The 12,958-nt window shown below is 61.4% G+C and overlaps 1 protein-coding gene across 2 annotated transcripts; it reads left to right on the top strand.

The window, feature by feature from the left end:
• Positions 1 to 2,937: 2,937 nt before the first annotated feature.
• NES (nestin) lies at positions 2,938 to 12,284 on the top strand. Of its 2 annotated transcripts, XM_086694499.1 has the most exons (5): positions 2,938 to 3,890; positions 4,902 to 5,026; positions 6,764 to 6,837; positions 7,077 to 8,531; positions 8,727 to 12,284. In XM_086694499.1, the coding sequence occupies exons 1-5, from the start codon at positions 3,111 to 3,113 to the stop codon at positions 11,807 to 11,809; spliced, it is 5,517 nt and encodes a 1,838-aa protein (XP_086550625.1). In that variant the 5' UTR covers positions 2,938 to 3,110; the 3' UTR covers positions 11,810 to 12,284. The 2 variants fall into 2 exon arrangements, with proteins under 2 accessions (XP_086550625.1, XP_086550624.1); XM_086694498.1 differs by having other exon boundaries at positions 2,939 to 3,890; positions 7,077 to 12,284.
• Positions 12,285 to 12,958: the final 674 nt, after the last annotated feature.

The following is a 12,958-nucleotide window of genomic DNA, read 5'->3' as shown; positions in this document are numbered from 1 at the left end:
TTAACCACTTGCCTGTGTGGACACCCGCTTTACAGTGTTGGTTCACGACAAGCCGTGGTCTGCTAAGACCCTCTGGCTGTCTTCACTGCACACTCTACTCCTTTTTTTTTTTTTTTTTTTTTAAATTGTGTTTTATTATTTTATATTTGAGAGCGCATGCACTTGAGCAGGGGGAGGGGCAGAGAGTCAGAGACAGAACCCGAAGCAGGCTCCAGGCTTCAAGCTGTTAGCACAGAGCCCGACCAGGGGCTCGAGAGGGTCTCGAACTCACAGACCTGTGAGATCGTGCCCTGAGCTGAAGTCGGAGGCTTAACCAACCGAGCCACCCAGGTGCCTCTCACCCCCCCGCCCCCCCATCTCCTCACCGCCCCCTCCCGCTTACTGTTCCTTTCTTATGCTGTTGACTTAGAAATCAAAAAACGGGGGCACCTGGGTGGCTCAGTCCGTTGGGCATCCAACTTCGGCCAGGCCACGATCTCATGGTTCGAGAGTTCGAGCCCCACGTCGGGCTCTGTGCTGACAGCTCGGAGCCTGGAACCTGCTTTGGATTCTGCGTCTCCCTCTCTCTCTGCCCCTTCCCCACTCACACTCTGTCTGCCTCTCTCTCTCAAAAAAAATAAAAAAATAAAATAAACATTTTAAAAATTAAAAAAACAGAAATAAAAAACCAGAATTTTACATTTATCCCTATTAAATGTCACCTGGTTCATTTTTTTCTCTATTCTGTCAACATCTTTCAGTTCTTGCATAATCTGTAGATTCAACAAATGCAGCTTCTATGCTTTCATCCTGGTCTTTAACAAAAACGTGTGACAGTCAAGACCAAGGACAGAGCTCTGAGCGGCGGCCCATGGAGCCTTCCCCACTTTTCTGACATCTCTGGGGATGGTCACTGAACTGTGTGTCTGTGCACTGTGGTACCATGTGGCCCACGTGTCCTGGGCCCGGGCATAGAGCGAGTGCAGCCGAAGGCCTCCCAAAAATCCGGGTAATCCAACGCAACCCCAGGGGGAGGAGAGGCGGCCACGTGTCTCTGCTTGTGCCCATTAAGCACCTGCTGGCCTCCACGAAGGGCCTTCTTTTCCCCAATTTGTCATTGCTTCAGGGATCGGTTATCTGTTTAGATTCTGCTGAGCATTGCTGTAGCTCTGCTAGGCTGTGCTTGTCCCCACCTTCTCCTGCCTTAGGAGAATCCATACCACACTCTTCGCCAGCATTCTAGAGCATCGCTGCTCCCCGCGACCCCCAAACTCACCAAGAATGTTCATGGGAGAGTTTGCTCCAGTGTAATGGCCTTCATGGTGATGGCTCTCCCAGACCTCCCCACACGTGGTCTTGTTTGAGCTTCAGAACAAACTTAGGGGAATGGATACATAGTAACCTCCTTTACCAACCAGGTAAACTGAGGGTCGCTTAGAGAAGTTATGTGGCTTGCCCAAGGTCCTTTAGCCAGAAAGTAACAAAAGTCAGACCCGGCGCTCTCTGCATGACACGGTGTCAAATTTCTCCCACCTGTGTGAGAGTGTCAGGGCCTGTCCACCCCACTGCCACCCACCCCATCCCTCCAGGGAGCCCCATCAAGGACCCCAGGGGATCATGAGTAGGCGGCATCTCTCTCCGCAGCCAGGATCTGAAAGGGGACAGACTGGAAGTTAGCTCTGTTGGACACAGCTCTTGGGAGCCGCCATCCCAAGCCAGACAGCGGGCTTTGTGAGGTCATGTGAGAATGGAGAAGCCTCAGCCTCGGTCTGCACTGACTCAGTTCCTCTGTTCCCCACCCCTCCGGGGCCAATTCCAAAGCGCAGTCGGCCTGGGGACAGGGGTGGGGTATTGGTGGCATGGCCTTCTGGTCACTGACCCTGTTCCTCCGCCCACCCAGAAGCCCTCTCTATTCTCCGTGCTCCCCCAGCTCCCTGGCTCCTCCAGGGCTGGGGCGGGGTGCTGACACATAGCAGGTACTCGGTGCATACTTCGTAGCCTAAGTTGGATTTCCGTGAGCAGAAGATCCCCAAGTCTCCCTTTTTGACCCTGCCTCCCCTTTACATACTGCACATCTTACTTGCTCCTCACTACCCAGCCCCAGGACCCTCCCCTCCTCCAGAAGACCCGCCCAAGTGCTCCCACCCCAGTGAGCTCTCCGCTTCCAGAACTGCAGAACCCTCAAGGGAACGTTTTGAGGATGCAGAGACTGTCAGTAACATGTTGGAACGGGATCTGGCACATTACAAAGGCTGAGTGAATTGGGGCTGCTTGTGAAAAAGAGCGGCCCCTTCCGGGCCTGATCTGTTCGCCACCAGGGGGCACCCTCTGCCCAAAAAACCCCCTGACACGGCGGGGGGCGGGGGGGGAGCAGGATGGGGCGCCCCGTCCCGAGCACGGGGATGGGGGGGGGCTCCGCTCCCCCCTGAAAAGTGGGTCTGCGAACCTCAGGTCACCCGGAAGAGCGGTGGGAAGGCCGGAGGTGAGTCACGGGGCGCGCACCTTTCTCCGGACCTCTCGGTTTCCCGGGGTGTGAGCACGTGCCGTGCAGTGTCCCTCTGTCGTCTGTCTGCGTTTCAGCAGGGTGAGCACTTGCTACCTGAAGGGCAGGGACACGTCCGGCAGCCCCGTGAGACTCCCACCACTGCCCCCATCGTATGGATGAAGAAACCGAGCCTCCGAGGAGCGCAAGAAGCGGTGCCCCTCCTGAGACGCGCCCCGCCGCCCCGGGCCCCCCTTCCACCGGCCCCGTTCTGCGCACAGTCCGCTTTTATGGGGCTATGACCCTTCCTCGAGGCCTCCTCCCTCAGAAGGCCACCGCGTGGCGTCTTTCCCCGCGACTCCAGCACGGCGGGGCGGGGCGCAGGGACGCGGGCCGCCCCGCTTCCCGAACTCCAGGGGTTAAGGCCCGGGTCCCGCCCCCTTTCCCGCCAGCCCGGCGGGAGTATGAATAGCCCCGTTCCCTCCGCGGACGTCCAGTCGCCGGGCTGCTCCTCGCCCCGCCCCGTCATTGTCCCCGCCGGACTCCCTTTCCCGTCCGTCCCCCGTCCGTCCTCGGAGCTCTGAGAGTCGCTGGCTTCCCCCGCCGCCCCGCGTCTCTCCACCGTCGGCGGGCCAGCCTTGCGAGCAAGATGGAGGGCTGCCTGGGGGAGGAATCTTTCCAGATGTGGGAGCTCAACCGGCGCCTGGAGGCCTACGTGGCGCGGGTCAAGGCGCTGGAGGAGCAGAACGAGCTGCTCGGCGCGGAGCTCGGGGGCCTCCGGGCGCAGACCGGGGACGCCTCGTGGAGGGCCCGCGCCGACGACGAGCTGGCGGCCCTGCGGGCGCTCGTCGACCGGCGCTGGCGCGAGAAGCACGCGGCCGAGGTGGCGCGCGACAACCTGGCGGAGGAGGCGGAGGGCGTGGCGGCCCGGTGCCAGCAGCAGCGGCGGGCGCGGGAGCGGGCGGCGGCCGAGGCGGCCCGCAGCCGGCGCGAGGCCGAGGCCGAGAAGGGCGCCCGGGCGCGGCTGAGCTCGCGGGCGGCGGAGCTGGAGCGGGAGCTGGAGGCCGTGTGCGCGGCGCACGAGCAGGAGCGCGCCGCCCTGAGCGCCCGGCCCCGCGCCCCCCGCCGCCCCGCCGCGCCCCGCGGGCCCCCCGCGCCGGCCCCCGAGCTGCACGAGCTGGCGCGGCGGCTGGGCGAGGCGTGGCGCGGGGCGGTGCGCGGCTACCAGGAGCGCGTGGCGCTCATGGAGGCGTCGCTGGGCCAGGCCCGCGAGCGCCTGGGCCGCGCCGTGCAGGGCGCCCGCGAGGGCCGCCTGGAGCTGCGGCAGCTGCGGGCGGAGCGCGGCGGCCTCCGGGAGCGCCGGGCCGCGCTGGAGCACAGGTTGGAGGGCCGCTGGCAGGAGCGGCTGCGGGCCACCGAGCAGTTCCAGGTGACCGCGGGGTGCGGGCGAGCGGGGCGGGCCCCGGGGGGGCCGGCGGGGTGGCCCGGGGACGGCAGCGGGGAGCGGGGGCGGAGGTGCTGCCGATGCGGGGGCCGCTTCTCAGGGAGGCCGACCTGGTGCCGGAGGCCCTTGACTTTCCCAACTTTGTCTAGAGGAGGGCGGGAACGGCTGGGGTTTGGGGCCCTGTCACAGCGCGCGCGCCCCCCGCCCCCCCCCCCCCCCGCCTCCCAGGAGGGCAGCGGGGCGCAGGAAGCTCGCGGTGGCCTCCTCCTCACTGTCCGGACGGTCCCCGGGCCTCTCCCTCTGTAGATGCGCACGACACCGCTACCCGCCCCCCCGCCCGCGCCCCCGCCCCCGCCCCCGCAGCGCGGAGTCGGCGGGTCTGGCCACTGCCCTCCTCCCTCCGACACGGGGGGGGGTGGGTGGGTCAGGGGCCCTGGGTGTGCGGCCACCAGCCCTTCTCCCGTGTCTAGGCTTCTCAGCTCCCCTCGCACATTCCAGAGGCCTGGGACAGCTGCTCCCCCTCGCACCGTGCGATGGGACCAGCAGCTGAGAAAACAGCCTCCTGCCTGGGCCAGACAGAGGTCCCCCCCTCCCCCGCCCCGTCTCTCTGAGAAGAAAGATTCCAGAACTTGTGGGAAGCGGAGGGGGGGGGGGGCCTGGTGTGAGGACCAGGAGACCGTGATTGGGACCGGCGGTTGGCCTCCAGCCCTGCGGGGCCCCAGACCTCTTGATGAATGGTTTTTCCTTCTGCTTCCGCTTCCACTCCCCCCCCTCCCCTCTGTAACCCATCTCCTCTCCTCCTTCCCCTCCCCTTTACCGCGGGAGAGGGGCAAGAGGGGCCACCGTCCTCCTCTTGGGAGGGATTCGGGCGGCCCGGCCCGGGTGGAATCCACTCTCCAGAGAAGTCAGGCAGGGGGCCGGGGGCCCGGCCGCCCAGGGGGCTGCAGGTTGGACGGCAGCCGCCCCTTCACTGGCTGCCTCTGGCTTGTCCTGCAGCTGGCTGTGGAGGCCCTGGAGCAGGAGAAGGAGAGCCTGCAGAGCCAGATTGCCCAGGTCCTCGAAGGTCGGCAGCAGCTGGCACACCTCAAGATGTCCCTCAGCCTGGAGGTGGCCACATACAGGTATGGGTGGACCCGCCCACCCAGGCGCGCGCACACGCGCGCGCACACACACACACACACACACACACACCCGCGCCTGAGGCAGAGACACCCCCCCCAGGGGGCTCAGGGCCATGAGTGCTGGTAACTGTGCTACCACTAGATTCTGATTCTAGACTGATCCCTGCCATACCAGGCTGTGTCCCCCCTGAGCCTACCTGCTCCCCCGTGGTCCAGACCATAGAAGCATCCAGTGCCAGGAAACCCCTCAAGGAGAGGTGATGTTGCCGAGGGGGACGGCCTCAGGAGAGACAGCTGGACATGTGGGGGCATCTCCATCCAGACCCTCCCCCAAGGGGCTCAAAAGCCCAGTCTCTGTGTGTGTGCTCATGCGGAGGGGGTGATGTCCCCGGGCAGCCCCAGAAAGGAGGAATTGCAGGTGTGGGGGGCGGGGTGGTGCTGACTCGCCACCTGACCTGGGCCTCTGTCTCCCTGTCTGGAGACGGGACATGGGCCGGGTGACATCCAAGGCCCCTTCCACACTGACTCCCCCTCAAGCCCCAGGGCCCTGGCCCTGCCTAGCCCTTCTGCTGATCACATTTCCTGTTGGCTCCAGAAAGGCTGAGACCGAGGAAGGGCTGGTCCTGGCTCTGTGGCCTTGGGCAAAGCCACAGTCTCTTCTGGGAAACTGGTCTGCTGGGCCGAGGACCCAGTGATGAGCCCGAGGAAGGGGCTTTGCCACGGGGGGGGGGGGGGGGGGCAGGGCTAGACACGCTATGAGGACAATGCCCCCAGAATTCACAGGCCAACAAAATCAGGGGGCCTGGGACAGGTTCAGGAGGGCAGGGGAGGCAGGGCCCAGAGAGGGAAGGCCAGTGAGGGTCTTGGGACGGGGAAGAGAGTGTTGTATGGCCACGGAGCCCAGAGCCCAGAGAGCAGGACAGAGGTGTGACCATGGCAGTCACTCATCAGACTCAGAGCCCTTGAAGAAGAGTAGAGAGAGAGTAGATGTTCAGCATAGCTTCCCCCTCCCCTATCAGCCCCCTCCTCCTCATTCCCCATGGGGCACTGAGGCAGGGTCATGGACACAAAGACCTCCGTTGCCCTGAAAGGCTTGGGATCCAGAGTGCTTAGAGATCCCAGGATGAGGGCCTTGACCCCCAATCAAACCACTGAGGGGAAGGTCTGGGCAGGCTTAGCCACTGGTTTTTGAAGCATGAAAAGGATTTAGAGAGAGAGTGCAGAATTCATTTGCTTTTGTCTGTGAGCAGCTTTGGGGGCCCTGGGGGAGAAGGAGGGAGCCTATATCCCATGGGAACGGCCTGAGAATTCCCATTTCCCCCAGGAAGCCCCCTACTCAGACCCTCCAGAAGGCACTGCGGACAAAGGCAGCAATTAGCATGAGAATCGGCCCCACAGGGAGGATGAGATCACTGGCCTGGGTGTGTGTGTGTGTGTGTGTGTGTGTGTGTGCACACTGTGGGAATCTGCTTGTGTCTGTGAGTCTAGCCCTGTGTCCCAAATAAGCGTGTGGTGCCGTGTGAACCAAGTGTGTGATGTCTGCGGGTCTGTGTCCGTGTGCTTTCACGTGTACAGCCAAGTATAGCCCCGCGTGTGGCTTTTGTGTGACAGCGGTGACAATGGAGAGGAAGCCTGCGGGGCCAGGGACCGCAAGCTTAGCCGAGTTCTCCGGGGCTGGCTTGCCTGCAGGCCTTTGGGCAGAGGAGGACTGACTGACTTTTCCTCCCTCATCCCCAGGACCCTCCTAGAGGCTGAGAACTCCCGGCTGCAGACCCCCGGCAGTGGTTCCAAGGCTTCCCTCAGCTTCCAGGGTAAGAGGAGGGGGGCCAGATTCCCCCAGACTCTCCCCTTCTTTGCTCTTTATACCCCGGAGCCATTCCTCTCCTGGGAGGCAAGTCTAGGTCTTGACTCCTTGGCCTCATCAGCTGGGTGTGTACTCTCAGCTCCACTAGCCAGTGGAAGGTGGGGGCAGGGCTCACGGCACTCTTGCTGGAAGTGGGGGCCCCTGCCAGTACCTACTGACCCTGTTTCTTGCCCTCTGCCTTTCCAGACCCTAAGCTGGAGCTGCATTTCTCTGGGACGCCAGAGGGCCGGCATCTGGGACCTTTGCTCTCTGCCCTGAGCCCTACTCCCCTCTCCTCGCCCTTGCCTGATACCCTGGAGACACCTGTGCCAGGCTTTCTGAAGAGCCAAGAATTCCTCCAGGCCCGTACCCCAACCTTGGCCAGCACCCCCATCCCGCCCACACTTCTGGCTCCCTGCGCTGTTACAGATGCAGAGATCAAAACCCAGGATGCCCCCCTCTCCCTGCTCCAGCCGCAGCTTGGGAGGCAGTGGGCTCCAGAGGCCATATGGGCTAAAGACAAGGAGGCCATCCCTACCAGCGTCCTGCCAGGACCAGAGGAACCCGGGGGTGAGCAACAAGAGGCCAGTACAGGCCAGTCCCCTGAGGATCATACCTCCTCAGCCCCACCCCTCAACCCTGAGCGCCCTAGTTTAGAGGCCAAAGGTGGAGAACCCAATGGGTCTGGAATGTCCAGCAGATTCCAGGAGGAAGGTGAAGGGCAAATTGGGGGGCTGGCAGAGAAAGAAACAGCCATAGAGGTCAAAATGGTGAACGGTCTGCAGCAGGAAACATGGCAAGAAGATGGGGGTCTGAACATGAAGAAAATCCAGGACTCCCAGGGTCCTTTGGAAAAAGAAACTCTGAAGTCTCTGGAAGAGGAAATTCAAGGGCCACTGATGTCTCTGGAAGAACAGACCCACGAGACACTGAGATCTCTAGAGAAAGAGAATCCAGAATCTCTGCAGTCTTCAGAAGAAGAGAGTTTAGACACATCAAAAGGTCTAGAAAAGGAGAATCAAGAGCTATTGATGTCTTTAGAAGAAAAGAATGCAGATGTAGTGAGACCTCAAGAAAAAGAGACTCTAGAACTACTTAAGCCTGTAGGAAATGAGGACTCACAGACATTGCAATCTCTAGAAAAGGAGAATCAAGAACTAATGAGGTCTCTTGAAGGTACTCTAGAGACGTTTTTATATCCAGGGAAGGAAAGTCAAGAATTAGTGAGGTCTCGAGAAGAGAACTTTGAGTCAATGAGAGATCTAGAAAAGGAGAACCAAGAGCCACTGAGAACTCTAGAAGATGGGAATCGAGAGAACTTGAGACTACAAGAAAGAGAGAACCAGGAGTTTCTGAACTCTCCAGAAGATGAGAAGCACAAGACCTTGAGAACTCTAGAAAAAGAGAACCAGGAACCACTGAGGTCTCTGGAAGAAGAAGACCAGGACACAGGGAGACCTCTAGAAAAAGAGAACCAAGAACCAGTGAAGTCTCTAGAAGATGAGAACCAGGAGACAGTGAGACCACTAGAAACAGAGAACCAGAGGTCCTTGAGGTCTTTAGAAGATGAGGACCAGGAAACAATGAAGCCTCTAGAAAAAGAGAACCAAGAGCCAGTGTGGTCTCTAGAAGAAGACCAGGCAACATTGAGACTTCTAGAAAAAGAGAACCAGAAGCCAGTGGGATCTCTAGATAAGAACCAGGAGACACTGAGACCTCTAGAAATAGAGGACCAGGAGCCAGTGGGGTCTCTAGAAGATGAGAACCAGGAGACATTGAGACCACTAGAAAAAGAGAACCAGAGGTCCTTGAGGTCTTTAGAAGAAGAGGACCAGGAGACAATGAAGCCTCTAGAAACAGAGAACCAGAGGTCCTTGAGGTCTTTAGAAGAAGAGGACCAGGAGACAATGAAGCCTCTAGAAAAAGAGAACCAAGAGCAAGTGTGGTCTCTAGAAGAAGACCAGGCAACATTGAGACTTCTAGAGAAAGAGAACCAGAAGCCAGTGGGATCTCTAGATAAGAACCAGGAGACACTGAGACCTCTAGAAATAGAGGACCAGGAGCCAGTGGGGTCTCTAGAAGATGAGAACCAGGAGACATTGAGACCACTAGAAAAAGAGAACCAGAGGTCTCTAGAAGAAGACGACGACCAGGAGACAATGAGGCCTCTAGAAAAAGAGAACCAAGAACCAGTGAAGTCTCTAGAGGATGAGAACCAGGAGACAATGAGACCACCAGAAAAAGAGAACCAGAGGTCCTTGAGGTCTTTAGAAGAAGAGGACCAGGAGACATTGAAGCCTCTAGAAAAAGAGAACCAGAGGTCTCTAGAAGAAGAAGACGACCAGGAGACAATGAGGCCTCTAGAAAAAGAGAGCCAGGAGCCAGTGGAGTCTTCAGAAGAAGACCAGGCAACACCGAAACTTCTAGAAAAGGTGAAACTAGAACCACTAAAGTCTCTTGGAAAAGACCAGGAGATATTTCGACCTCTTGAAAAAGAGAATCAACAGTTATTAAGATTCCTAGAAGAAGAGAGTGCAGAGGTGATGAGATCTCCGGAAACAGAGAATTTAGAATCGCTCCAGTCAGCAAGAGAAGACTTGGGAATATTGCAGTCTCTAGGAACTCTAGAGCCCCTGTGGTCTCCAGGAGAAGTGAATCAGGAGACAATGAAGCCTCTAGAAAGGGGAAGTCAAGAACCACTGGAGTCGGTAGAAGAGAACCAGGAGACATTGAGGCTCCTAGAACAGGAGAACCAGGAGTCCCGGAGATCTCCAGGAGAGTGGGGCCTAGAAAATTCGAGACCTCCAGAGGGGAGAGGTCAGGAAAGTCAAAGGTGCCTGATGGAGGAAGAGACCCCGGAGCAGAGGAGGAATCAGGAGTCCCCGGGGTCTTTGAAAGAGGAAAGGCAGGAGTCCCCGCTGTCTGCCCGACACCAGGGGAGGGAAGAGAGAGTGGCAGACCAGGAACTGGACCAGGAAACGCCCCCCGGCGGGGCCGCAGGGGGCAAGGAGGCCGAGGCAGAGCTGGACGTGAGGGAGTGGGGTGGCCTCCCCGGGAAGTCCGCGGGGCATGGAGAACTGCAGCTGGCTGCCGCAAGGGAGGTCTGGAGCGCAGGGGAGGGGCGCCCAGGGGGCCCTGAGCCCGAGGAGCAGAGGGTCCCGGTTGAGGGAGCCAGTGGGGAGGGAGGCCCCGAGGGCTTCCAGGACCCTGAAGGGCAGCCAGAGCAAGCGGGGGGCCCGGGCCTCCGAGCTCCCCAGGGAATGTCGGAGGGGAGAGACCTGGTGTTGGAAGGTGGAGAGGAGGCCCCAAGGGGTGGCCAGGTCTCAGAGGTCGCCTCGACGGCTGTGGGTGAGGCTGCTTCGGGCAGCCAGCAGGGACCAGAGCGGGAGGTGGTGGTGCCACCCGTGGGTGAGGAAGGTTTGGAGGCAGAGAAGAGGCAGGGCTTGGAAGAACCCCAAAAGGACGCAGAGGAGGCAGCTGCTCTGAAACCAGAGCTTTCCAGCCCAGCAGGGAGGAGCACAGACCTCCCGGAGCCTCCCAGGGGCTGGGAGGAGTCGGAGCCCGAGGCCCCCTGGGGGGCGGAGGGGGCGTTCCCTGCCGAGACCCTGTGCCGCACTCTCGGCGGAAGTGGTACCCCTCAGCCCGGGCCCCAGGGGCCCGAGGACGCAGGGGAAGAAGCAGTGTTAGAGCCAGCGTCGCCGCCCAAGCCATCAGAGCCCCGGTCGCCCACCCCAATCCCTGGAGATGCCCCTGGGCCCCAGCCCCTGGCCGCGGGGAGCCAGGAGGCTGGCTGGGGGCTGGAGGGCCGAGCGGAGGCTCTGGGAGGGGTGGAGGGGGAGCCAGAGGAGCTGGGTTCTGAGGGGAGCCCCGAGGATCTCCAGGAGGAGGGGGAGGAGAACCGAGAGGACAGCGAGGCTGATGAGCTTGGGGAGACTCTTCCTGACTCCACTCCCCTGGGCCTCTATCTCAGGTCCCCCGCCTCCCCCAAGTGGGACCTGCTTGGGGAGCAGAGGCCCCCCCCTCAAGGGGAGACCAGAAAGGAAGGCTGGGATCCTTCTGTGCTGGCCTCTGAAGAGTGTGGGGCCCAGCCAGGGGAAGAGGAGGAGGGGGAGGAGGAGGGGGAGGAGGGGAGGAGGGAGGAGGAATGCGGTCAGGACTCTGACTTGTCGGAGGAATTTGAGGATCTGGAGGCTGAGGGTTCTCTCCTTCCTGGGGTCCCCGGGGAGGCTGTGGAGCCTCCAGGCCAGAGGCCTCAGATGCTGCTGGAGCCTGCAGCCTGGGAAGGGGATGGGGAGTCTGATGGGTTTGCAGATGAGGAAGAGAGTGGGGAGGAGGGCGAGGAAGACAGAGAGGAAGAAGAGGGGAGGGAGCCAGGGGCTGGCCTGTGGGGCCCAGGGCCCTCTGTCAGCACCCTCCGCGCTCTGAGTGGCCCTCAGGGAGGGACCCTCCCGGGCTCTGAGACCGTGGATGTCAGCGTTCCCTGGGACGACAGCTCGCGAGGCATAACAGCCGATGCCGGTGAGGAGTCCCGGGACAGCACCGAGCCCGAGCCCTCGGGCTCAGAGGAAGAGTCTGACCCTGCTCCCTTGGAGAGGGAGGACCCAGTCCCTGGCCCTCTGGAGAGCCACTGTGGGATGGGAGACACGGGCCTGGGGGTAGGGGACACCCTTGGGGTCAATGGTCGGGTCCCCAGCTTGAAGGAGGAGTTAGAGCATGTGAATGGGGGGGTGGTAAATGGGCTGGAGCAGTCAGAGGGAGGAGGGCAGGGAGAACCAGGGGGCCCCGAGGGGGACCAAAGGAGCCCCTTGGAGGACGAGGAGGAGGGGGGTGCCCTGAGGACTCCTTGGGCAGGACCTTCTCTTCACCTGGGCCCAGGCCAGTTCCTGAAGTTCGGTCAGAGGGAAGGCGACGTGGAGTCTTGGTCCTCGGGCGAGGACTAGAGCGAGACCCGTCTCCCCTCACTGAGGACTTGGTGGGGTGGGGGTGGGGGCCCCGAGCGCCCTCCCTGCTCAGGGGCAGCACCCTTAAGTTATGATCTCTTGACCTGTGGTTTCTGTCCCGGAGGCCTGACTGGCCAGGGCGGAACAAGGGCACAAGGAGATGCCCCAAGAACAGAGGCCCCCAGACCCTGCGAAGGGGCCGCCCCGCCGGCACTGTCCCTCGAGGCTCAAGCCAGCTGAACCGTGTAGGACTAGGCCCTTTCCTGACGCCCCCTTTCTCCCCCTCCTGCCAGCGGGGGAGGGCTCCTCCCAGGAGAGGGGGCTGTGGCACCCTTCACCGTGATGTGCCCCCTCACCGCGCCTTCTTGGGGTGCCTGGCCACCCGTGAGGGGGTGTTCCCACGTCCTGACCCCCTGTGTTCCTGCCCCCTCGTGTCCGGCTCATCCCCGCCTGAATAAAGTCATGCTTCCACCTACCAAGTCTGGACGCCTCCTTCCCTAATTTGGGGGGGTCCGCAGGGCGGGCAGAGGAGGCCCGAGTGACTGGGGGAGGAAGCAGGGAGTGCTAGTGCCGGGCCCGGCCACCCTCTGAGGACAGGAGGAGCTGGATGACCTCGTGGGACCAGGGGACGGCCGGGCGGCAGTCCGGGTGACCCCAGGGCTGGCAGAAGCCAGGCCCATCATCATCTCTACCCACAGCGCTGATGACAGGGGATTAGGCCCAGGGCCGCCCCACCTTGTGCACCCCCCACCCCCACCCCGGCCCCTCGGTGCCGCCAGTATAATGAGCCCCTTGCGTCCAAACCCAAACAGTTGTCTGGCCTGTGATGTCTCCTCCGAGTGGCCGGGTCAGAGCAGGATGGGGGAACAGGAGGCCCGCTCTGCCTCAGTCTGGCTGCGTGGCCTCTGGCCAGTGTTTGGCCTCTCTGAGCCTCAGATTCAGCCACACGGTGAGGGGCGCTGGGCTGGGGGGCAGGAGGAGGCTGGGGGGAGCGGGAGCCGCGGGTTAGATGTTCCCCGGGACTTGCCTCTTGAAGAGCGATGCTGATGTGAGGGAGGGGTAGGCCAGCAGGTGCAAAGGACCCAGGGGGCTATGCTGTCAGCTGGGGTTTGGCCTGGGGTCCCCCCCACCCCCAGCCATAGCTTCTCC

The sequence above is a fragment of the Puma concolor genome, chromosome E4 (genome assembly GCF_028749965.1).
Source record: "Puma concolor isolate L17-30 chromosome E4, mPumCon1.1.hap2, whole genome shotgun sequence".
In the NCBI taxonomy this organism is placed as follows: Eukaryota; Metazoa; Chordata; class Mammalia; order Carnivora; family Felidae; genus Puma; species Puma concolor.
The sequence above is the reverse complement of the archived record's forward strand: the minus strand, read 5'-3'. Positions and strand labels throughout refer to the sequence as shown.

What these genes read in the sequence shown, in the direction of transcription:
- NES (XM_086694498.1), top strand. Translation starts at nt 3,111, where the DNA reads ATGGAGGGCTGCCTGGGGGAGGAATCTTTCCAGATGTGGGAGCTCAAC. An exon ending in CTGGAGGTGGCCACATACAG is followed by an intron (nt 5,027 to 6,763) that starts GTATGGGTGGAC and finishes CCTCATCCCCAG; the next exon opens with GACCCTCCTAGAGGCTGAGA. An exon ending in GGCTTCCCTCAGCTTCCAGG is followed by an intron (nt 6,838 to 7,076) that starts GTAAGAGGAGGG and finishes CTGCCTTTCCAG; the next exon opens with ACCCTAAGCTGGAGCTGCAT.